Source organism: Chrysemys picta, chromosome 7 (genome assembly GCF_011386835.1).
Source record: "Chrysemys picta bellii isolate R12L10 chromosome 7, ASM1138683v2, whole genome shotgun sequence".
NCBI lineage: Eukaryota > Metazoa > Chordata > Testudines > Emydidae > Chrysemys > Chrysemys picta.
In genome coordinates, this window is record NC_088797.1 from 51,508,284 (window position 1) to 51,528,508 (window position 20,225).

Below are 20,225 nucleotides of genomic sequence, written 5' to 3' on the forward strand. Positions count from 1 at the left end.
GATTCTGCTTGCCTTCTTGCTGTGCCTGGATGACCAGCCTCAACCTCCCTGGCTATTGCACTTTGTTTTCTCTCTGCTTTGCTGTCTTCATGAAAGTGAAGACAAAATAGCACACTCAACAGCCCATGCTGAGACATCCATTACTCTCTGCATAACTCATGCTATTTGGGTTCCGGCCCTGTCTTCTTTGCCTTGTGCCCCTGATCCTTCAATCAGCTCCACTCGTGCAGACCCATGGGCCAATGAACTGAGGTCCATGTTAGCAGATCCAACTGCAGGACTGATGCTTTAGGCTGTTAGGTCAGCAAGTTAGGGCCTGCACACTTATGGGGCTGTTAATCAAATGGTACATCATTACAAATGTAAGATTTTGGTGGGTGAGTAAGGGTCAGCTGGGATTTAAGGTGCCCACAAAGCGAAGGGAGTCCTTGTGAGCACATGATTATATGCTATGACGATTGGCAGTGGGACAGTTGGAGTTGATAACTAAATCACCATCAGAGGGGTAGCCGTGTTAGTCTGAATCTGTAAACAGCAACAGAGGGTCCTGTGGCACCTTTAAGACTAACAGAAGTATTAGAGCATAAGCTTTCGTGGGTGAATGCCCACTTCATCAGACGCAAGTAAATGGAAATTTCCAGAGGCAGGTATAAATCAGTATGGAGATAACGAGGTTAGTTCAATAAGGGAGGGTGAAGTGCTCTGCTAGCAGTTGAGGTGTGAACACCAATGATGCTCAGGCCACGTTTGCCACGTTTTCCTCACAAGGTGGTGGGCTGGAAACAGGATTGTTTAATGGAAGGTGAGACTCTGCACCCAGACCCCTAACAGGAGACAAGCCATGTTTCATCCTCCAGGCCCCACCCCTTGAGTCTGCAGGCCCTGCCCCAACCCACATGCTCCACCCCATGAGCATGCAGGCCCCACACCATAAGCCTTCTGGCCCCGCCCCACCCCACCCCACCCCACCCCACGAGCATACAGGCCCTGCCTTAAACATTGTGCCCCTGAGTGTGCGAGCCCCGGTCCACCCGTCAAGTGTGCGCTCCGGACGGTCAGGTTGGGGCGGCGCTAGAAGCCCGTGCTCCCATTAGCCCCGCCCAAGAGAGCCCGCTGGGGCCAGGCGGAGGAGAAACTCGGGGAAGCTGGCCCCGCCCCCTCCTCCTCCGCCATGTAGCGCGGCGGGTCGGGTCCCGCGCCTTTCCCAGTTTCGTCATTTCCGGCTCATGCCGGAAGCCGCCTCGGAAGGAACTAAATTTGAACGGGTAACGCGATGCAAACCGCACTGACCTCTTGCTCCGGGACCGAGCCCCCCGGGACGGACCCGCCCCCGGATCGAGCCCAGCCTCCGCCCGCGCCCCCTGATCGTAGGCCCTCTCGCAACGAGGGAGGCTGGGGCAGAGCCGGGGGCGGGAGCTGGCCCGAATGTCCCTACCCCCCGGGCTGCCCGGCGTTTCCCCGGCGCCCTGTCCCTGAGAGAGGCCGCCGCCTATAACCCGCGTGTCCGCCCAGCCAGGCGGGCCCCGGCCCGTGCAGCCCCCAGCCTGTGCTCGGCGCGAGTCCCCGGCTCGTTCCCTGCTGCGGCCCTCAGCGTGACAGCTGCTGTGACCCCGAAGGGACGCTGGGATCGGACCCCGGCTCGCGCTGGGAGCTAGCGTCGCCCTTCCAGGCTGGCTGCAGTCCGGGGGGCATGTAGCCACTAGCACAAAGTCGAGATTCTGTCCCATCTGGGTGTATCGCAAGGGTGGGCAAACTTTTTGGCCTGGTGGCTGTATCGGGTTTTGGAAATTATATGGAGGGCCGGTTAGGGGAGGTCGTTGTGGCCCGTCCCCCCATCTCCTATCTGCCTCCCCCTGGGACTCCTGCCCTATCCAACCCCCCTGTTCCCTGATGGTCCCTCTAGGACCCTTGCTCTATCCAACCACCCCTTCTCCCTGTCCCCTAACTGCCCCTGGAATCCCTGCCCCTGACTGCCCCCTGCTACCCCATCCAACCCCTCCCCCCTTCCTGACTGCCCCCTGGGACCCATGCCCCCATTCACCCCCCTATCCACACCCCTGCCCCCTGACCACCACCCTGAACTCCCCTGCCCTCTATCCAGCCCCCCCGCCCCCTTACCATGCTGCCTGGAGCACTGGTGGCTGGCACCTCTACAGCTGGGCCACGCTGCCACCAGCACGCAGCTCAGAGCACCGGGTCAGGATGCCCCAGGAGCTCACAGTCCCGCCGCCCAGAGCATTGCGTCCGCGGCAGAGTGAGCGAGCTGAGGCTGTGGGGGAGGGGCCGGGCAGGACGGTCCTGTGGGCTGGATGTGGTCCGCTGGATGTAGTTTGCCCACCTCTGGTGTATCAGGTTGGGTACAAACACGTTGTGTGGGCTGGATGCATCCCGGGGACCATATGTTTGACACCCGTGCAACACCTTCTTAATCCCCAGCCATGAGTACACTGAATAGCAACATGCCATGCATGCCCTGCGTATTATACCCTACAGTGCCCTCTGTACATTCCCTCTGGCCTGCCTGTAGCTCATAGTGGGTCCCCCCGTGCTATCCTAAATGTTGGGTTATGCCCTGTGTACAGCATTCTGGCCCCTATGCCAGGCAAAGATCGAAACTTGTGAGGCTGTGTTTGGTGTTCGTTCGGGAGACAGCCCCCCTGAGGCTGGTGTGTTCGTCTCCCCTTGCATAGGCCAAGGAGAGGTGCTTCCCTGGTTGTGCTGTGGCAGCCTCCTGGATGTTGGAACCATAGAGGATGCCTATCCGTGCCCACTGTACCATCTGCTCAGATTTCTTTGACAATCACAAGGATGTGGCAGCTATCCACTGCGGGCACACCTTCCATCAGGAGTGGTGAGTAGACATGAACAGCATGACAGGTAGTGGTAAAAACATGCATCTCCTTTAACTGCTGAGTTGATATGTCTTATGATGTCAGTGTCTCTGGAGAAACAGAGGAAGTGCATCTCCAGTTTTTTGTTCTTGTGATAATGTCTTGTCTTTTTGCATTTCAGTCTCTGAACTCTTCAGCCTCCTCTTCTCTAATCCTGCTGTTTGCAAATGTTATAGTTAAGGGGGATAAGGATGAAGACAGACATTTAAAAACCATGCACCTTGTGCCTGGCTGACTCTTCTTGCTTTTGGGGGGGGGGGGGGGTTTGACAGATGGTTAGTTGGCCATCATTGTAATGCAGGCTTCTAAAAGTTGGGCTTTTCCTGTTTTGGAGAGATGCAGAACTAAAATAACAGGAGGTTCTGTGGGTTGGCATTGAGCTGCATGGTATAGTTGAGTGTTGGGAGCACTGAGCAGGGGGGCTGCAGATCAGCATTGAAGTGCCTTGGCAGAGTTGTAGTGGGGCTAAGGACTGTAGTAGGGGAAGGGGGTGCAATTCTGCCAATGCAATGCAAAACTGAGCAATGTGGGAAATCCTGCACAGTTCTTGACTAGTTAGTGCTGACTGGAGCTAGGCAGATTGAGTGCCTTATACTCAAAAGCAGTAAAAAGTACGTAATTTGTCTTAATGTATGTTGTTGTATTTTGTAACATGGTATCTTTGATTGAAGGCTCTCTGAGTGCTTTTTGAATATTAAAGTCACACAATGCCACTGTGAGGTGGGTAGATATCTCACCTCCCCATTTTAGTGATTAGGAAACTGAGGCAGAGCAAAAGTTAACTTGACCAAGCTCACAGTAAGCCAGTATCGGCTTTGGGAATAGGAATCAAATCCTAGTCCTGTGCTTTTAACGCTCTGAGACTAAAGGAAATGGGGATTAGGCCCGTCAATATACAGACTACAAGATACTTTTTTTTGCCGGTCTTGATTCTTAGGTGTTAAATTGAAACTCATTTTTTCATTAAAATGGAGAAATGCCAAACACACTAAATGTGTCTGTATGCCACAGGCTCTCCCCTTTTGAGCCATGTGTTAAAGGAGCTTTTTTCGTGGTGACCCAAACTAAGATTCTGTACCAGGGCCTAGTGTCACTTGTTGGCTTATATGATTCTCCCTGGGAAGTCTTATTTCTGAGTTTCTCTTGACTGCCAGACAAATAACTCTGGTAACTGAATATCCTCTTTCCTCTTAGCAGCTTCCTTCCCTTGTAGAAAACACCTCTGCTGTTCAAGTCTTTCGTGTCTCCTTTCTTCCTTCCACCTTTTCGTGTTTTGTCTGTTCCCTCTGTCTTCCACGATTCCCACTCTCTCCCCTAAACGTCCTTGTCACAGTGACCCTTCTTCTGGCTAAGGGTGTGGTGCTTGGGCTTCCTTTGTTGATTTTTCACTTTGTTGGAGGAATGTGCTAGTGTGAAATGGGGCTGCAACTTGCAATGCTCTTGAACTCTGATACAGTGCTGCTCCCTCCCCCTTCATGCTTCTCCCTTCCCCATCTGTGGTCTTGGTTTCCTTTCCCTCTCCATCAGAAATGACGCCATTGTGTTGCTCCTGCACAAAGTGCTTGTCCATGTGCTCCAGCAGGAGCAAGCTAAAGATGAAACATAGCTCAGTGGTTTGAGCATTGGCCTGCTAAACCCAGGGTTGTGAGTTCAATCCTTGAGGGGACCATTTAGGGATCTGGGGCAAAAATCTGTCTGGGGATTGGTCCTGCTATGAGCAGGGGGTTGGACTAGATGACCTCCTGAGGTCCCTTCCAACCCTGACATTCTATGTTTCTAATCAATTCCACGCTTTTGCTGGAGTTCCTTTGCAAGTGTATTTGAGCTAGAGGTATGTGCTCTTCCTATGGGATCAACTCAGTGTGTGGGGGGAGGGGGACAGAGGGGACATGTGTATACCAGGGCGCACTCATCCACACCAAAATGAATCACCCTGGGGATGGTCACTGACTTCAATGAAAGGAACATTCATTGTATATTTTTTTTTCTTTCTCCCTCAGTCTCATCCAGTGGTTTGATACTGCACCGAGTCGGACTTGTCCGCAGTGTAGAATCCAGGTAAATCCTTAATCCTGAACTGTATTTCTGCATCCCAATGCTGTCTACCAGCACTGTCAGAGCTCAGGCCTGAGGGCACAGTGGTGGCTCACAGAGGCATTGACGGCATGCAGAGATTGGCTGTCATTTCTCAGTCACTATCAGACTGTGCTGGGCGTCACTACTTACATTCTAGCAGAGAGGCTAAGGCCTTGGCTACACTTGCAGATGTACAGTGCTGTGAGTTAAACCTGACTTCGTGCAGCTGAGTAGGGAAAGCGCTGCAGTCTGTCCACACTGACAGCTGCCCAGCGCACTGTCGTGGCCACATTTGCAGCAATTGCAGCGCTATTGGGAGCGGAGCATTATGGGCAGCTATCCCACAGAGCACCTCTTCCCATTCTGGCTCCGTGGGTTGTGGGAAGGGGGCATGGGTCTGGGGCATTCTGGGTCCTGTCCCAAAGCCCCGTGATGCATCGCTTCGCATCCCAGAAATCCCTTTGTTTCTGTTCACCTTTGGCGCCATCTTTCAACGGTTTCTGTGCAGCGTGATCGGTCTGCAGGAAATGGAGCCTGAACTGCTGAGGTGTATGCTGACTTATCTCACCAGCACGTCATGTTTGGCTGTCGAACTATTCCTTAAGATCCAAAGTGACAGTGAGAGTGAGGAGTCCGATGATGCTATCGAGCCGCGTAACGCTTACGACACAAAATTGCTTGTGGCATTCACGGACATGCTCAGCACCGTGGAACACCGCTTTTGGGCTCGGGAAACAAGCACCGAGTGGTGGGATCACATCGTCATGGAAGTCTGGGATGACGAGCAGTGGCTGCAGAACTTTCGGATGAGAAAAGCCACTTTCGTGGGACTGTGTGAGGAGCTCACCCCCACCCTGCGGCGCAAGGACATGAGATTGCGAGCTGTCCTGCCAGTGGAGAAGCGGGTGGCTATTGCAATCAGGAAGCTGACAACTCCAGACAGCTACCGGTCGGTCGCAAACCAGTTTGGAGTGGGAAAGTCGACCGTTGGAATCGTGTTGATGAAAGTTTGCAAGGCCATTAATCGCATCCTACGCAGAAGAACCGTGACTCTGGGTAATGTGCAGGAAATAGTGGATGGCTTTACACAAATGGTGTTCCCTAACTGTGGAGGGGCGATAGATGGGACGCACATTCCTATTCTGGCACCACCCCACCTAGGATCCGAGTACGTTAATCGGAAGGGGTATTTCTCTATTGTTCTCCAGGCGCTTGTGGATCACCGTGGGCGTTTCATTGACATTAACACAGGCTGGCCCGGAAAGGTGCATGACGCACGCATCTTTCGGAACACTTGGCTGTTCAGGAAGATGCAGGCCGGGACTTATTTCCCAGAGCGTAAGATCACAGTAGGGGAAGTTGAAATGCCCATTGTGATCCTTGGAGATCCCGCTTACCCGTTAATGCCGTGGCTCATGAAACCCTACACAGGGAGCCTTGACAGCAGCAAGGAACGGTTCAACTACAGGCTGAGCTGGAGCCGAATGACTGTGGAGTGTGCCTTTGGCCGTTTAAAGGGCCGCTGGCGATCTCTGTATGGGAAGCTGGACTTGGCCGAAAACAGCATCCCCCCGGTTATATCCGCGTGCTTTGCCCTCCATAATATTTGTGAAAGGAAGGGTGAAAGCTTCACTCAGGCATGGACCTCCGAGGTTGAACACCTGGAGGCTGAATTTGCACAGCCAGAGATCAGGGCTATTACAGGGTCCCAGCGCGGGGCTGCAAGGATTAGGGATGCCTTGAGGGAGCAATTTGAGGCTGAAAACCAGCAGTGATATCTGGTGCCCTGCACAGGAGTGAAGTGCAGTAGTTCTAATCTTTAGGAATCAGTGTCTGCTAAGCAGACTTGCAGTGCCTGTTTATTTCCTGGGCTAAGGAGTCTTTTACTTTATCCAATAACAAAGAATGTTTTCAAAGCCAAAAAATCCATTTATTGAAAAGAAACAAGGGGGTGGAGCGGGGAACGGTACAATCACAGATTTGCGTATGTCCTGTCTGGTGTGATGTGCAGTGAGTGCTGCACTTCAGGATAGCTATACTGCATGGTGATGGGGGTTGAGTGCAGAGGGTAAGGGTCGTGGTTTTCAGGGCTGGGTGGTGAAGATACTGGTGTTGGAGGCAGCGGGTGGCGTGAAGAACATGGAAGTTGGGGAAAGTGGGTTGGAGGTGACAGTGGGGCACAACGGAAAGAGTTTTGGGACAAGGGCTGTAGGAGGGAGGTGGCGTTTGCGTTTGCGGTACTGCTCCTCTTTCTGCATGGCTACCAGCTCCTTGATAGCGTCTGCTTGGCGCTACAGGATGCTTATGAGCCGATCCGTGCTTTGCTGACGATGCTCCGTGCTTTGCCGCCGGTGCGCTGCGTTTTCCTGGCGGATCCTGCTTTCTCTCTCCCTCCAGTTCTGTGCTTTCTCATTCTCTTTAATAGATTGCCGCATCACTTCTTGCAGCATGTCTTCTTTGCTTTTTCGCGGTCTCTTCCTGAGTCTTTGCAGTCTCTGAGCAGGCGATAAGAGGGACGGCTGAGGTCTCAAGGTTGATGCTGCTGTATAGGCAAAATGCAACATTTAACAGAGGCAGCATTGTTTATACCAGACAGAGTAATGATTCCCCCTGCACTTAAGGAGTAGAAAACACACAGGGTCTACACAATAGCATAATTCTCCCGTCTAAAACAGAGCGCACACATCCCACGGGAGCCTCAAAATGGTGAGTAAGGGGGACTGATTGTTTCAGAGCTGCGCTGTCCTCTTGGTTTTTGTGCCTTGGGGAGAGCCAACAGCTTCAGGGGGCACCTACACTGAACACTGTCCCAACATTTTCCACAGGAGTTCGTCTTGGACGATACCTCTCTGCTGAGGGTGACCTGGGAAGCAAGGGAGGGTCTTCTACTGCAATGCGGCTTCCGCCCTGGCCCATATGCAGCTTGCCTGTGTGCAGCAATGGTCCCCCGGCCCCTCGCGGCACAGTGGCGCGGAAACGTTAGCCTGGCTGGGACAAGGACCATGGTGGCTCTCCCGATAAACCTGCGCAAGCGCATTGCACACGTTGTGGATGAGACATTTGAGGAAATTACGGAGGCCGATTACCGCGATGTGATAAACCACATCAATGCACTATTCCGCATCTAGGCATGCATGCCTAACCCTCCTCTCCCAAAGAGCCCGCACCGAAAACATTCTTTCCCGAAAAAAAAACAAAAACCCACTTACCAGGAACCTGCTCTTCTGTTTGTCCTCCACCAAGTACCGGCCGCTGCGACTGGCTACCTTCCTCCTGGCTCGAGAAGAGCTCCTTGCTGCATGGCTCCAGGGATTTCGGGGTGTCTCCATCCGGCCCACCACCATCACTCCCGTTTTCCTCCTCCTTCTCCTTCCCCTCCCCCCCACACCCCCAAACCGGCTCTGAAGTGTCCATGGTGGTGCTCGGAGTGGAGGTGGGGTTAACCCCAAGTATCACATCAAGCTCTTTGTAGAATCGGCAGGTTGCGGGGGGAGCACCCGAGCGGCCGTTTGCGTCGCGGGCTTTGCGATAGGCACTCCGCAGCTCCTTGACTTTAATCCTGCACTGCAGGGCGTCCCGGTCATGGCCCCTTTCCATCATGTCCTTTGATACCTTCCCGAAGGTATTGTAATTCCTACGGCTGGAGCGCAGCTGGGACTGGACAGCTTCCTCCCCGCAAACACTGATGAGGTCCAGCAACTCGCCATTGCTACATGCTGGGGCTCGCTTGGCGCGTGGAGGCATGGTCACCTGGAAAGATTTGCTGATAGCACGCCACGCTGGGCTGAGCAAACAGGAAGGGGATTTTTAAAATTCCCGGGGAATGTAAAGGGTGGGTCACATGGTTGGTTACCTGAGGCCAGGGCAGTAGAGTTTGAACTGATGACCAGAGTGGCTAGAACAGGCATTGTGGGATACTGCCGAATAATTCTGGAGGCCATTCACAGCGCATTGGGCGGCCACACTGGCGCTGCACTTGCTATTCCTCTCGGAAAGGTGGAGTACATGGAGCGCTGCAACCACGGAGCTACAGCGCTGCAAATGCCTTGCCAGCGTGGACAGGGAGTGAGTTACAGCGCTGGGGGCGGCTTTACAGCACTGTAACTTGCAAGTGTAGCCAAGGCCTAAGGAGTGAATGGGCCATGGAGACTGAAATCCTCCCTCTAAGCCTCTCGAGGCCAGATTGGGGCACATTGGGAAGCATGTTTTGCTACTTCCAGACCTTCAGGGCTTTTACTGTGGCAAAACTTCACTAGCGCTAAATTGTCCTCCTGGAAAAGAAAAGAGGTGGGGGGAGCTAGGAAATAATCTAGGCCTGAGATTTAAATTTTTTATTAAAGTTAATGTTTAAAATTAAATATACACAAGTTAAGAGGGAAGGTACTGTACATCTGGGGTCAGTACTTCCTAGCTTCCCCAGCTGAGATCAGGACACTGCACATACACATAGTGAGAGACCGTACCTGCTCTGGAGCAGTCCGCCTAAATAGGGGAAAAAGACAGAGGGTGGGAGACAGGAAGGAGTTTCTCCCTTCTACAGATTAGGAACCAAGGCACAGAGATTCAGTGACTCACTCAAAGGTCACCCAGGGAGTCTGGGCAGAACCAGGAACTGAACCCAGCTCTTCTGAATCCCACCCAGTCCAGTGCCTGAACCCCAAGACCATATTTCTTACATTAGTCTAGTTCTTGTGCCTCACGTTACAGTAATAGTCAAGGTTGGGGGTCTTGGCCTGTGCTAGGCTTTATTGGCTATACTCTGAGCTGAGTTACACGGAGGCGTCAGTTCGCAGCCAGCATGTTAATTTTATAGGTGTGCTCCTGTCTTTTTCTTTCCTTTCAAGGTCTTGGCCCTTGTTTCTTCCCTGACTTGTTGATTCTCTGTATTCTTCACCACCTCTTGCATCTCTGGGTTACCATGGAGTTCTCGCGAAATAACATCTTATGTAGCAGTAACTATGCAATTAGCTGGTGTCATGACTGCATATAATACTTAAAACACAAAGCTGTAACGGCATGGGGGGAGATGGGGAGAGCTATTGCACTCAATTACAGCACTCTTTGCATACAGAGAGCAGCACATACTTCTGTGTTTGGATTTGGCACTGGGTGAGCTCAGCATCAGCTGCTGGGCCTGAGCTGCCAGAGAACAAGCTGCTCTTGACTCAGAAATGCCTGAATCTTTCTGTCAAAATTCCAGGATCTTGCCTGGAGTGACAACTGTAAATCTCAAGTTTGTTGCTTGGGTGACAGATCCAGGATCTCACCATAGAGATATCAAGCGTGTGAACTGACTCCCACCAGCTATACCACACATTACTATCTTGTGATGGGACAGTAACCTTCTCCCATTGTAGCTGTCTGCCTAGCAGAAAAGGCTCTCTCTGCATTTTCACACTCCTCTTCCATGTCTCATCTAGGTCGGCAAAAGACACATCATCAATAAGCTGTTCTTTGATGTTGCCCTGGAGGAGCAGACGTCACTGGATGCAGAAAGCATACAGGTATTCTGACTCAGTTCTCTTAACAGCAGCCTGGAGCCACAGTCTGTCCCAACAGCTTCTTTCAGTCACTGGTGGGATCTCTAAAAAGTCCTGGGCTTCAAAGCTGGATGTTGCTGTTCTTTCTCCTGTTTGCCTCTCTGCTTTCTGTCCCTGTCCTCACCACTGAGCTCAGCTCAGCTCTTCCTGCAGAACACCTTCACGTGGTGCTTCACAATGGTCCCTGCTTGTCTCTCAAATGAGGAAGCCATTTCCATCGCTTCGCTCCTTCCCTCTCACTTCTCATCTTCCCTGAAGCCCTTCCCTTATGTTATAACTGTTCAAACTCTTTTTGTTCTTGAGGCTCCTTGATTGTCGGGAAGGCTGGGATACAAAGCTTTCCTGCAGCCTGGGGTGGAGAGAGTCCCAAGTTCTATCGAGCCAATTGGCAAACCCTAGAGAACCTGGGCATAGGAGGATGATCCTCTAACTCTCTTGGGGAAGGGCCTATTAAAGGTACACTCAATTTGTTCACTTTATCCATTTAACAGCCCTCTGTGTTTAGGTGAGTGTCATGGACTCACAGGTCGTGCCCACTCTTGGCCACATACAGTCCCTGCGGGGGGGAAACCCCCGTCCGTGTGACAGCCCTTCTCGGGGGTCCACTCTCGGTGGTTAAGCCCCTCCGCCTCCTGGAACCACACCTCTTTGAGCCTTAGCATGCCTGTCTCTCGCTGTGGGACCCCTCAGGGAGTCCACTCACTCTGGACCCCAGGGGCCTCCACTCCCAGAGGGAATAATGCAACCCTGTTCTCTAGATCGGAATGACTCTCAGCCAGCGTAAAACAGAAGGGTTTATTGAGCGTCTGAACACAGCATAGGAAATTCTCAGGGCCCTCAGGCTGGCCTTCCTCAGCACAGTACATCTAAGTCTCTCCTGCATCCAGGTGGGCTCTGCCTGTTCGCGCTCTCCAGTCCCGAGCCCCCGTGCTTTCCACCTGGGCGTCTGATATCACCTCCCCCAAGCCCCACCTATGTCCATTTTCTTTCTATTCAGGTAAACAGGGTCGCCTGGACCTCCTCTCCTTTCAGCCGTCCTTTGTTCCCCTCTGTCTGGAACCGGCTGGCCAGGTCACTGGGGTCCTCTCTTCGCAGCCCATTGTCCTCCCACTGGCCAAAACTGGCTGTGACTCCCAAGCTGGGCCTCACGGTGACCAGCCGCTGGGGTATCCATTCTCCAGGCCATTGGCTGGGATCCCAAGTTCCGTCGCTGGTCCTCTGTAACAACAAACTCCCTCTCCCATCACCTTGTTAAACCAGTAACACCCAGGGAAACTGCGTCCCACCCCCATGGTATTGAAAAAAAACAAGAAAACCCCCCACTTCGTCACATCTCCCTCCCCCCCCCCGCTTCAACTCAAGTTCAGGGCCCCCGTCCTGTGATAAAGCATCGGCTATAACGTTGGCACTCCCCCTCATATGGACCATCTCCATGTCATAACCCTGGAGGAGCAGGCTCCATCTCAGCAGCTTGGCATTAGCCCCTTTCATTTGGTGCAGCCACGTCAGAGGCGAATGGTCAGTGTACACAGTGAAGCGCTGCCCAAATAGATATGGCTGCAGCTTTTTAAGGGCCCACACCATAGCCAGGCATTCCTTCTCTATGGCCGCATAGTGCTGCTCCCAGCGCAGCAACTTCTTGCTCAGGTACACAGTGGGATGTCTCTCCCCCTTAGTATCAGTTTGCATCAGCACTGCACCCAGTCCGGTGTCTGAGGCATCAGTGAACACCAGGAAGGGTTTGTTAAAATCCAGGTTTACCAGCACCGGGCTTTGGATAAGTGCCCCCTTTAGCACACAGAGAGCCCTTTGGCACTGCCCGATCCAGACCACCTTGTCCGGCTTTCCCTTCCTACAAAGCTCCATGAGGGGAGCTGCCAGGTTGCTAAAGTGTCGCACAAACCTCCAGTAGTACCCTGCCATGCCAATGAAAGCCTGGACCTTGGCTTTGCGTATCCTCCTCATCCCCCCCCTTCTTAGTCTGGTCGCTCCCCACCTTGTGGCCCAGGTATGATACCTCTGCAATCCCCACCTTGCACTTTCCAGCTTTTATGGTCAGTCCTGCATCCTGGAGGTAACCCAGCACCCTCTTCACCTGGGACCACATGTTCTTCCCAGGTCTGGCTAAAGACACAGATATCATCAATATACGCTAGAGCAAAGTCCTCCATCCCCTTAGTAACTGGTCCACCAGGCGCTGGAAGGTGGCAGGTCCCCCTTGAGGCCAGAAGGCAGGACCAGTAACTCAAAGAGTCCTATTGGGATGATTAAGGCAGACTTAACCCTGGCCTCTGGGTCCAAAGGAACCTGTAAGTAGCCTTTGGTGAGATCCATGGTAGCGAGGTACCGGGCACCCCACAACGTGTCTAGGATCTCATCGGTCCTAGGCATGGGTTAGGCATCAGACATGGTAATGGCATTGAGCTTCTGGTTCTGTGTCGACTATTGGATCAATCCATCCTTCTTGGGGACCAGCACCACGGGAGAGGCCAGGGGCTGGAGGATGGCTGGATCACCCCTAAAGCCAGCATGTCTCCAATCTCTCTCTCCAGGTCCTGGGCTGTTTTCCCAGTGAACCTGAATGGTGAACACCTGATGGGAAGGTTGGCTCCCATTTCTACCTGGTGAACAGCCAGGTTAGTGAGCCCAGGCCAGTCAGAGAACAGCTGCCAGGATGAATGCAGCACATCTCTGATCTCAGCCTGCTGGGCAGGGGTTAGCTGGATTGAGAGGGGAATTCATTCCAGCGAGGGGTCAGCCCCTTTTATCATGTCCTTTCTTTCCTCTTGGCTTTGCGTACCCTCCCCATCCCCCCTTCAGAGTCAGGTGAGCATTACCTCATCGCAATCCCAAACTGACCAAAGGAAGGGGGTGACTCCCTTGAGGGTCTAACAGATTCTTTTATTGCTGCCTAAGCCAGTGTCCATTGTTCCTGTGAGGCTGGGCTGGGTTTGTCCCATCCATGTCCTGACGAGGTGTGAACTGCCTCTCTGCTCTTGGAGAGTTTTTGCATGGGCTTGTTCTAAGCCATGAGGATAAATTTTCAGCCTCATAACTATAAACCTTATTATAACAATTACTATAAAATCACTATAACGACCATGCTCAGTGCATTATGAGCCTTCCGAAGACACCAAACATGACAAACTTTGCATTGGATACCACACAATCATTTTATAAAGATGAACGTGGGGTTGTAGGGTGTTCCCCCAAGGTACAAAGCATCACACCCCTGTCTCAATACCATCCATTTGGCTGAATGCCTGTATGGCCTTCAGACCCAGCAGAGGGGTTAGACAGTGGAGCCTGTGGGGTCAATCTAGATCAGATCACAAGCCTTCTCAAAGGCTATGAGGTAGGCATCAATATCCCCCCATCCTTAAACTGGGGCAGCAGTTTGGTGTCTAGATTCCCCACAAAACTGGTGTCTCGGGGCCCTTTCCCACTTACCCTCCCGCACCCCCGGCAGGCCCTCTTGGCCCACTTCTCCTCCAACTCGTGCTTTTGCTGTTCTGCACGGTCCGCCAGCCTCCACTCCTCCAGCTCCTTTGTTTTCAGTTCCAGCCTCAGGAGCTCCTCCTGGGAGAAACCTGACTGGGGCCCCCCTGTGCTGACGGGGGAGTCAGGTCTGATAGACTCCTGACTGCTACACGAACTGCCCCCATGGCTACTCCCCGGCTCTCCAGGGGCACCCCTGGAATCTGGAGCCTGTTCCTGAGACTGGTCATTCTCTACAAGCTGAGCCATCAGCTGCTCTTTAGTGAGCCTCCCCACGCTCAGCCCTCTCTCCCTGCACAAACATGCCAGCTCCCTCTTACGGAGCTGCTTATAGGCCATTTCCGCACTGGTTCCTTCAATTCCCTCATTTTATCGCTGGCAGCCACTCACTGCAAAGCCAACAGTCTACAGGGTGCGTCCACAAACCGTCCTCTGCTACCACGGATTCACAGGTTGTGCCCACTCTTGGCCCCGTATGGTCCCTGAGGGGAACTCCCTTCAGTGTGACAGCCCTTCTTGGGGGTCTACTCTCTCTCAGGGGTTAAGCCCTTCTGCTTCCTGGAACCGCACCTCTCTGAGTCTTAGCACACCTGTCTCTCGCCGTGGGCCCCCTCAGGAAGTCCACTTGCTCTGGACTCCCAGGGCCTCCACTCCCAGAGGGAATAATGCAACCCTGTTCTCTAGATTGGAGTGACTCTCAGCCAGTGTAAAACAGGAGAGTTTATTGAGTGTCTGAACATAGCATAGGAAACTCTCAGGGCCCTCAGGCATGGCCTCCCTCAGCACAGTACATCCAAGTCTCTCCTGCATCCAGGTGGGCTCTGTCTGCTCTCTCTCTCTCCAGTCCCGAGCCCCTGTGCTTTCCAGCTGGGCATCTGATATCCCCTCCCCCAAGCCCTGCCTCTGTCCATTGTCTTCTGTCCAGGTAAACTGGGTCACCTGAGCCTCCTCTACTCTCAGCCATCCTTTCTTCCCGTCTGGCTGGAATTGGCTGGTCAGATCACTGGGGTCCTCTCTTCGCAGCCCATTGTCCTCCCACTGGCCAGAACCGGCTGTGACTCCTAAGCTGGGCCTCCAGGTCACCAGTCATTGGGGTATCAATTCTCCAGGCCATTGGCTGGGGTCCCAAGTTCTCTCACTGGTCCTCTGTAACAACAAACTCCCTCAACCATCACCTCGTTAAACCAGTAACACCCAAGGAAACTGTGTCCCACCCCCTCGACATGCAAACCATTGAAAAAAAACAAGAAAACCCCCCACTTTGTCACAGTGAGTCACAGTTTCCATGTATACTCAGGCATTTTTTCCCTGTTACTGTGTGCAAGACCCATAAATGAGGGTGGAGTGATTCATAGGTTCCAAGGTCAGAAAAGACCATTGTGATCATGTAGTGTGACTTCCTGTGTCACAGAGACCAAAGAACTTCCCCAGAATAATTCTTAGAGCAGCTCTTTGAGAAAAACATCCAATCTTGATTTAAAACTTATCACTGACTCCACCATGGCCTTGGGTAAATTGTTGAAATGGTTAATTATTTTCACCATTAAAAATTTATACCTTATTTCCAGTCAGACTCTGTTGAGCTTCAACTTCCAGCCATTGGATCGTGTTAGACCTTTACTAGATTGAAGAGCCCATTATTAAATATTTGTTCCCTGTGTAAGTACTGATAGACTGATCAAGTTACTCCTTAATCTTTTCTTTGTTAAGCTAAAGAGATGGAGCTCCTTGCATCTATATAAGGCAAGTTTTCTAATCCTTTTCATGTCTCTTCTCCGGGCTCTCTCCAATTTACCAACATCCTTCTTGAATCCAGAACCGTAGCAGCAGTTGCACCAGTGCCAAATACAGAAATAAAATAACCTCTGTGCTCCTACTTGAGATTCTTCTGTTTTATACATCCAAGAATCACATTAGCCCTTTTGACCACTGTGTTGAACTGGGAGCTCATGTTCAGCTGATTATCACCACTACCCCCAAATCTTTTTTTAGAGTCACTGCTTCCCAGGATAGAGTCCCCCATCCTGCAAGCATGGCCTACATTCTTTGTTCCTAGATGTATACATTTACATTTAGCCACATTAAAATGCACACTGTTTACCAAGCAATCCAGATCACTCTGTGTCAGTGATCTGTCCTCATCACTATTTACCACTCCCCCAATTTTTGTGTCATCTGTAACCATTTTCAGTGACGATTTTATGTTTTCTTCTAGGTCGTTAATAAAAATGTTAAATAACATAGTGCCAAGATCCAGTCCTTGCAGGACTCTCCTGGAAACACACCTGTTAGATGATGATACCCCGTTTACAGTTACATTTGGAGACCTATCAATTAACCAGTTTTTAATCCATTTAATGTGTGCCATCTTAATTTTATGTTCTAGTTCATCAAAATGTCATGCCTTACAGAAGTTGTTTCCATCAATGCTGTTACCTTTATCAACCAAATTTATAATCTTGTCAAAAAAAAATCAAGTTAGTTTGACAGGATCTGTTTTCCATAAACTGAGGTTGATTGGCATTTAATTATACTTCCCTCCTTTAATTCCTTATTAATCTAATCCCGTTATCAGCTGCTCTGTTATGTTGTCCAGGAACAATGTCAGACTGACAGGTGTATAATTACCCAGGCCATCCCATTTACCCTTTTAAAAAATTGGCACATTAGCTTTCTTCCAGTCTTCTGGAATTTCCGTAGAGTTCCAAGACTTATTGAAAATCAACATTAACAGTTCAGTGAGCTCCTCAGCCAACTCTTTCAAAACTCTTGGATGCAAATTATCTGTGCCTGCTGATTTAAAAATGTCTAACTTTAGTAGCTATTTAACATCCTCCTGAGATTCTAGTGGAATGGAAAGAGCATTATCAAATGGTATGACTACCTCATCTGATTTTTTTTCTCAGAACCCCACATTTGACGTGGGAGCAGGTATGGTATGCCAACCTACTTTTAACTCATTGAAATTGACCAGAAATGCCTTTAAACAAAGCAGCATAGGGAAATCTGTAGCTTTATGCTTTCTCTCTTAAAATGAGCATCAGAGTAAAACTGACACACTGGTAACTGCAGGAAAACTGCTTTGATTAGGGATGTATGTAAACTAATCTCTTGATGATGGCAGTGTGTATGGTGTTTAGCTTTGGAAAACTCTGAATGCAAAGAGTTAAATCAGGATATTATGGTGCTCTGTCTTCAAGTCAGTAGTTTAGCATTGGCAAAGTCCTACTTCTGCATGTCTGAGTCAACTGTTTAAAAAGAAGAAAATCGCCTTGACCTTGGTATAATGGGATTCTTATACCCTCTTGTGTTTAAAATCAGCATATGCAGCGATTACCATAATTAACATCGTCATGGCAACTGCTGTGTATTTCGTGTGTGGGGTGGGGGAGGAATGCAAGACATAACATAGGTAAGTGTCATCTTCAGAAACAGCTAACATATATTGTGGGCTATAATGCATGTGTACAAAAGATGAAGACCTCCTATAAAACATGTCTAATTACCCATAGCTACCTAAAACTATGACTTGGAGCAGATAAATTCTGCCTTTATGCTGGCAAGAACTGGTTTGAATGCATGCTAAATAGATGAGTGGCACTCTCGCTGTGGGCTGGCTAGAAAAAAGATCTCTCTAGAAAAGCAATTTTTCTTGCCACTGACTGTTTTTTCTCTCTCATGTTTCTTAAACACTTTTGCAGCTCTTTCTGGGGTCGCATTCTCTTTCCACCTAGTTTTCTCTTCCTGCTTGATTCTTCAGTGAAGTCTTGCTCCTGTGCTTCTAGGTATCGATTTGAGGGCACTCTTTCTGCCCTAGACACAGATACTTGAGATTAATGTGCTATGCCCATACAGAATGAATCTTGCAACTACAGGAGCAAGTCATTGGCTCCCCAGCATGCATCTTTGCTAATTAGCAGGAAGCAGGGCCCTTTAGTACCAGGAGAGAACTGCATGTCTTTGTATGCAAATAGTTAAATTTGTTCACATAGTGTTTAAACTCAGTTTACTGTTTATATTAACAGGGCACAGGGGAAAGCTGAGCAATACCATCACACTGAATGCTTCCTGTTGCCCTGCGATGTTTTCAAAATAGTTTAAATGTGTAATGTTGATCTTCTGGAAGAAGGTTAGCTTGCAGTGCTTATGTGTATGACCAGTAGTTCTCAAACTTTTGTACTGGTGACACCTTTCACATAGCAAGCCTCTGAGTGTAACCCCCCCCTTATACATTAAAAACACTTTTTATATATATATTTAACACCATTATAAATGCTGGATGCAAATCGGGGTTTGGGGTGGAGGCTGACAGCACACGACCCCCCATGTAATAACCTTGTGACCCCCAGGGGTCCCGACCCCCAGTCTGAGAACCCCTGTGTATGACTATCATGTACAGAATCGTAAACCGTCGGTACTGGGTGATTGGAAAAAGCCTTCTTGGTTACGCAGTTTCATCTTTGTGTCAATGCAGGAGGAGCCAAGATGGCAGGGTTTCCTTTTTCCTTTGGAGACTATTCTAAAGCCCAACATATCTCATTTATCCTGTTGTTTAGCCTAAATTTTCCTAGTCTTATCCCATTATTCTTAGGTCTTGTCTTTATGGGGAACTTGACCAGAATAGTTCCCCAAGTGGACATTCTATTTTAGAATAAGTCACTTTATTCTGGAATAATTAGTGCACTATTTGAGCACACTAATTATTCCAAAATAAGGCCCACATGGGGAGCTATTCTGCAATAGTTAATTCTGGTCAATTTCCCTGTGCAGACAAGCCCTTAATTATAGCCATGTGCCTCACAGTAACTAGCCTCTTTCCATCCAGGGTATTTATGCCTTTCAAATAGGTATAAACTGTAAATCCTGTGGCTTCTGCTTCCCTGTCCCTTAGCTGTCACTTAGCCAAATGTCAGTCTCGTCCCTCCAGCTCCCTGATTATTTTTGTTGCTGTTCTCTGAATTCCTCCATTTGTCAATATCTTTCTGGCAAACAGATGAGAGAATTGAACACAATATTCCAGGTATCATGTAGAGAGAGAGACTATTACCTCTGACAGGATGCCTCTGCATATGCACCTTCTACATTGTGTTGGCATTTCTTTCTGTCTAGTTATATTGCAACTCCTGTCCAGCTTGCTGTCTACTGTCCCCTGCAGGTCTCTCAACATTACTGTTTTTCAGGTTTCTTTCTCCCATTAAGTATGTTTCAGATTTTTCCCCAGATGTATTGGCTTCACTTAATTATTCTCTGCCCACTTTTCCAACCCCTTGTAGGTCCCCATTGTATCCTCACTGGGTTTACAGCATCTACCAATTTAGTATTTGTTAATTAAATTAACATGCTATTTTATCCCTTCTCCAGATTGCTAATGAAGGTATTTAATAAGATGTGATCTTCCCCGGATCCCTATGGTACTTGCCAAACACCACCTCCCCTGACTTGATACTGATCAGTTTATGGTTGCCCTTTATTTAGGGTGCTGCAAGCCAATTGTCAGTTCACATAAGCATCCATATCCAAGCTGATATGAATGAACACTGAATATGGTTTTGTTAGACACTTGCTCACCCACTTCATTTTCTGTCTAGCTGGGCATGTTCAAATCTACCCATTGTTCTGTGTCTAGGGCCCAATTTCATTACATCTATTGCATTCCCTTCAACCACTGAACTCATAATTCTAGTTAAAAATAATCAGCAATCTAGTTCTGTCTGTCAAGATCCTTGCCTTATTGCCTTGTTTAGTTAAGATGTTATGAAATTTTTTTCTCTGACTTCAAATGTTTTCCCTGAGAGGCTTTCCAGAGTTGTTCAACCCAGTAAAAATGACTGACACTGTGAGAAACGAGAGAGTGACAAGGATAAGATAAGACTGGGATGTTCTCTGTGGCAGTCTTGTTCTTCCCCTGAAGCACTACCAGTTTGAGGTGCTCCCCGTGTGTCCTGCAGTAGCACTTGGGAATGTTGCATATAACAAGGGCATTCCTCACTATTTTGTTCTGCTCTCAGCACCTGGTCATGTAACTCACTAGGAGAAAGCATTTAGGAATCCTAGAACTCTCCTCTAAGATTAGGTGAAGGTTACTGGGTGGTGCTGCTCCTCATCTGGTTCTTTGTGTTGCATTTCAGAATGAACTGGACAAGGTGAAAGCACAGCTCTCCATGAAAGGTGAGTTCAGAAAGGAAACAGAAGAGTGTTCTGGCCAGCAGTAAGGGCGCAG

The 20,225-nt window shown here is 49.8% G+C and overlaps 1 protein-coding gene across 11 annotated transcripts in view; it reads left to right on the forward strand.

Moving 5' to 3' along the window:
* Positions 1–998: 998 nt before the first annotated feature.
* The window catches only part of TRAIP (TRAF interacting protein), a 59,055-nt gene continuing 39,828 nt past the window's right edge, over positions 999–20,225 (forward strand). For 5 of the 11 annotated variants that reach the window (XM_065551436.1, XM_005289335.5, XM_065551440.1 and 2 more), the window contains exons 1-5: positions 999–1,265; positions 2,691–2,851; positions 4,892–4,949; positions 10,388–10,471; positions 20,134–20,173. In XM_065551436.1, coding sequence (XP_065407508.1) covers positions 2,754–2,851; positions 4,892–4,949; positions 10,388–10,471; positions 20,134–20,173 — 280 coding nt within the window. In that variant the 5' untranslated portion in view covers positions 999–1,265; positions 2,691–2,753. Of the gene's footprint in view, positions 1,266–1,604; positions 1,745–2,690; positions 2,852–4,891; positions 4,950–10,387; positions 10,472–20,133; positions 20,174–20,225 lie in introns of those variants that run through there. The other 6 variants (XM_065551438.1, XM_065551437.1, XM_065551435.1 and 3 more) reach the window with 5 other exon arrangements.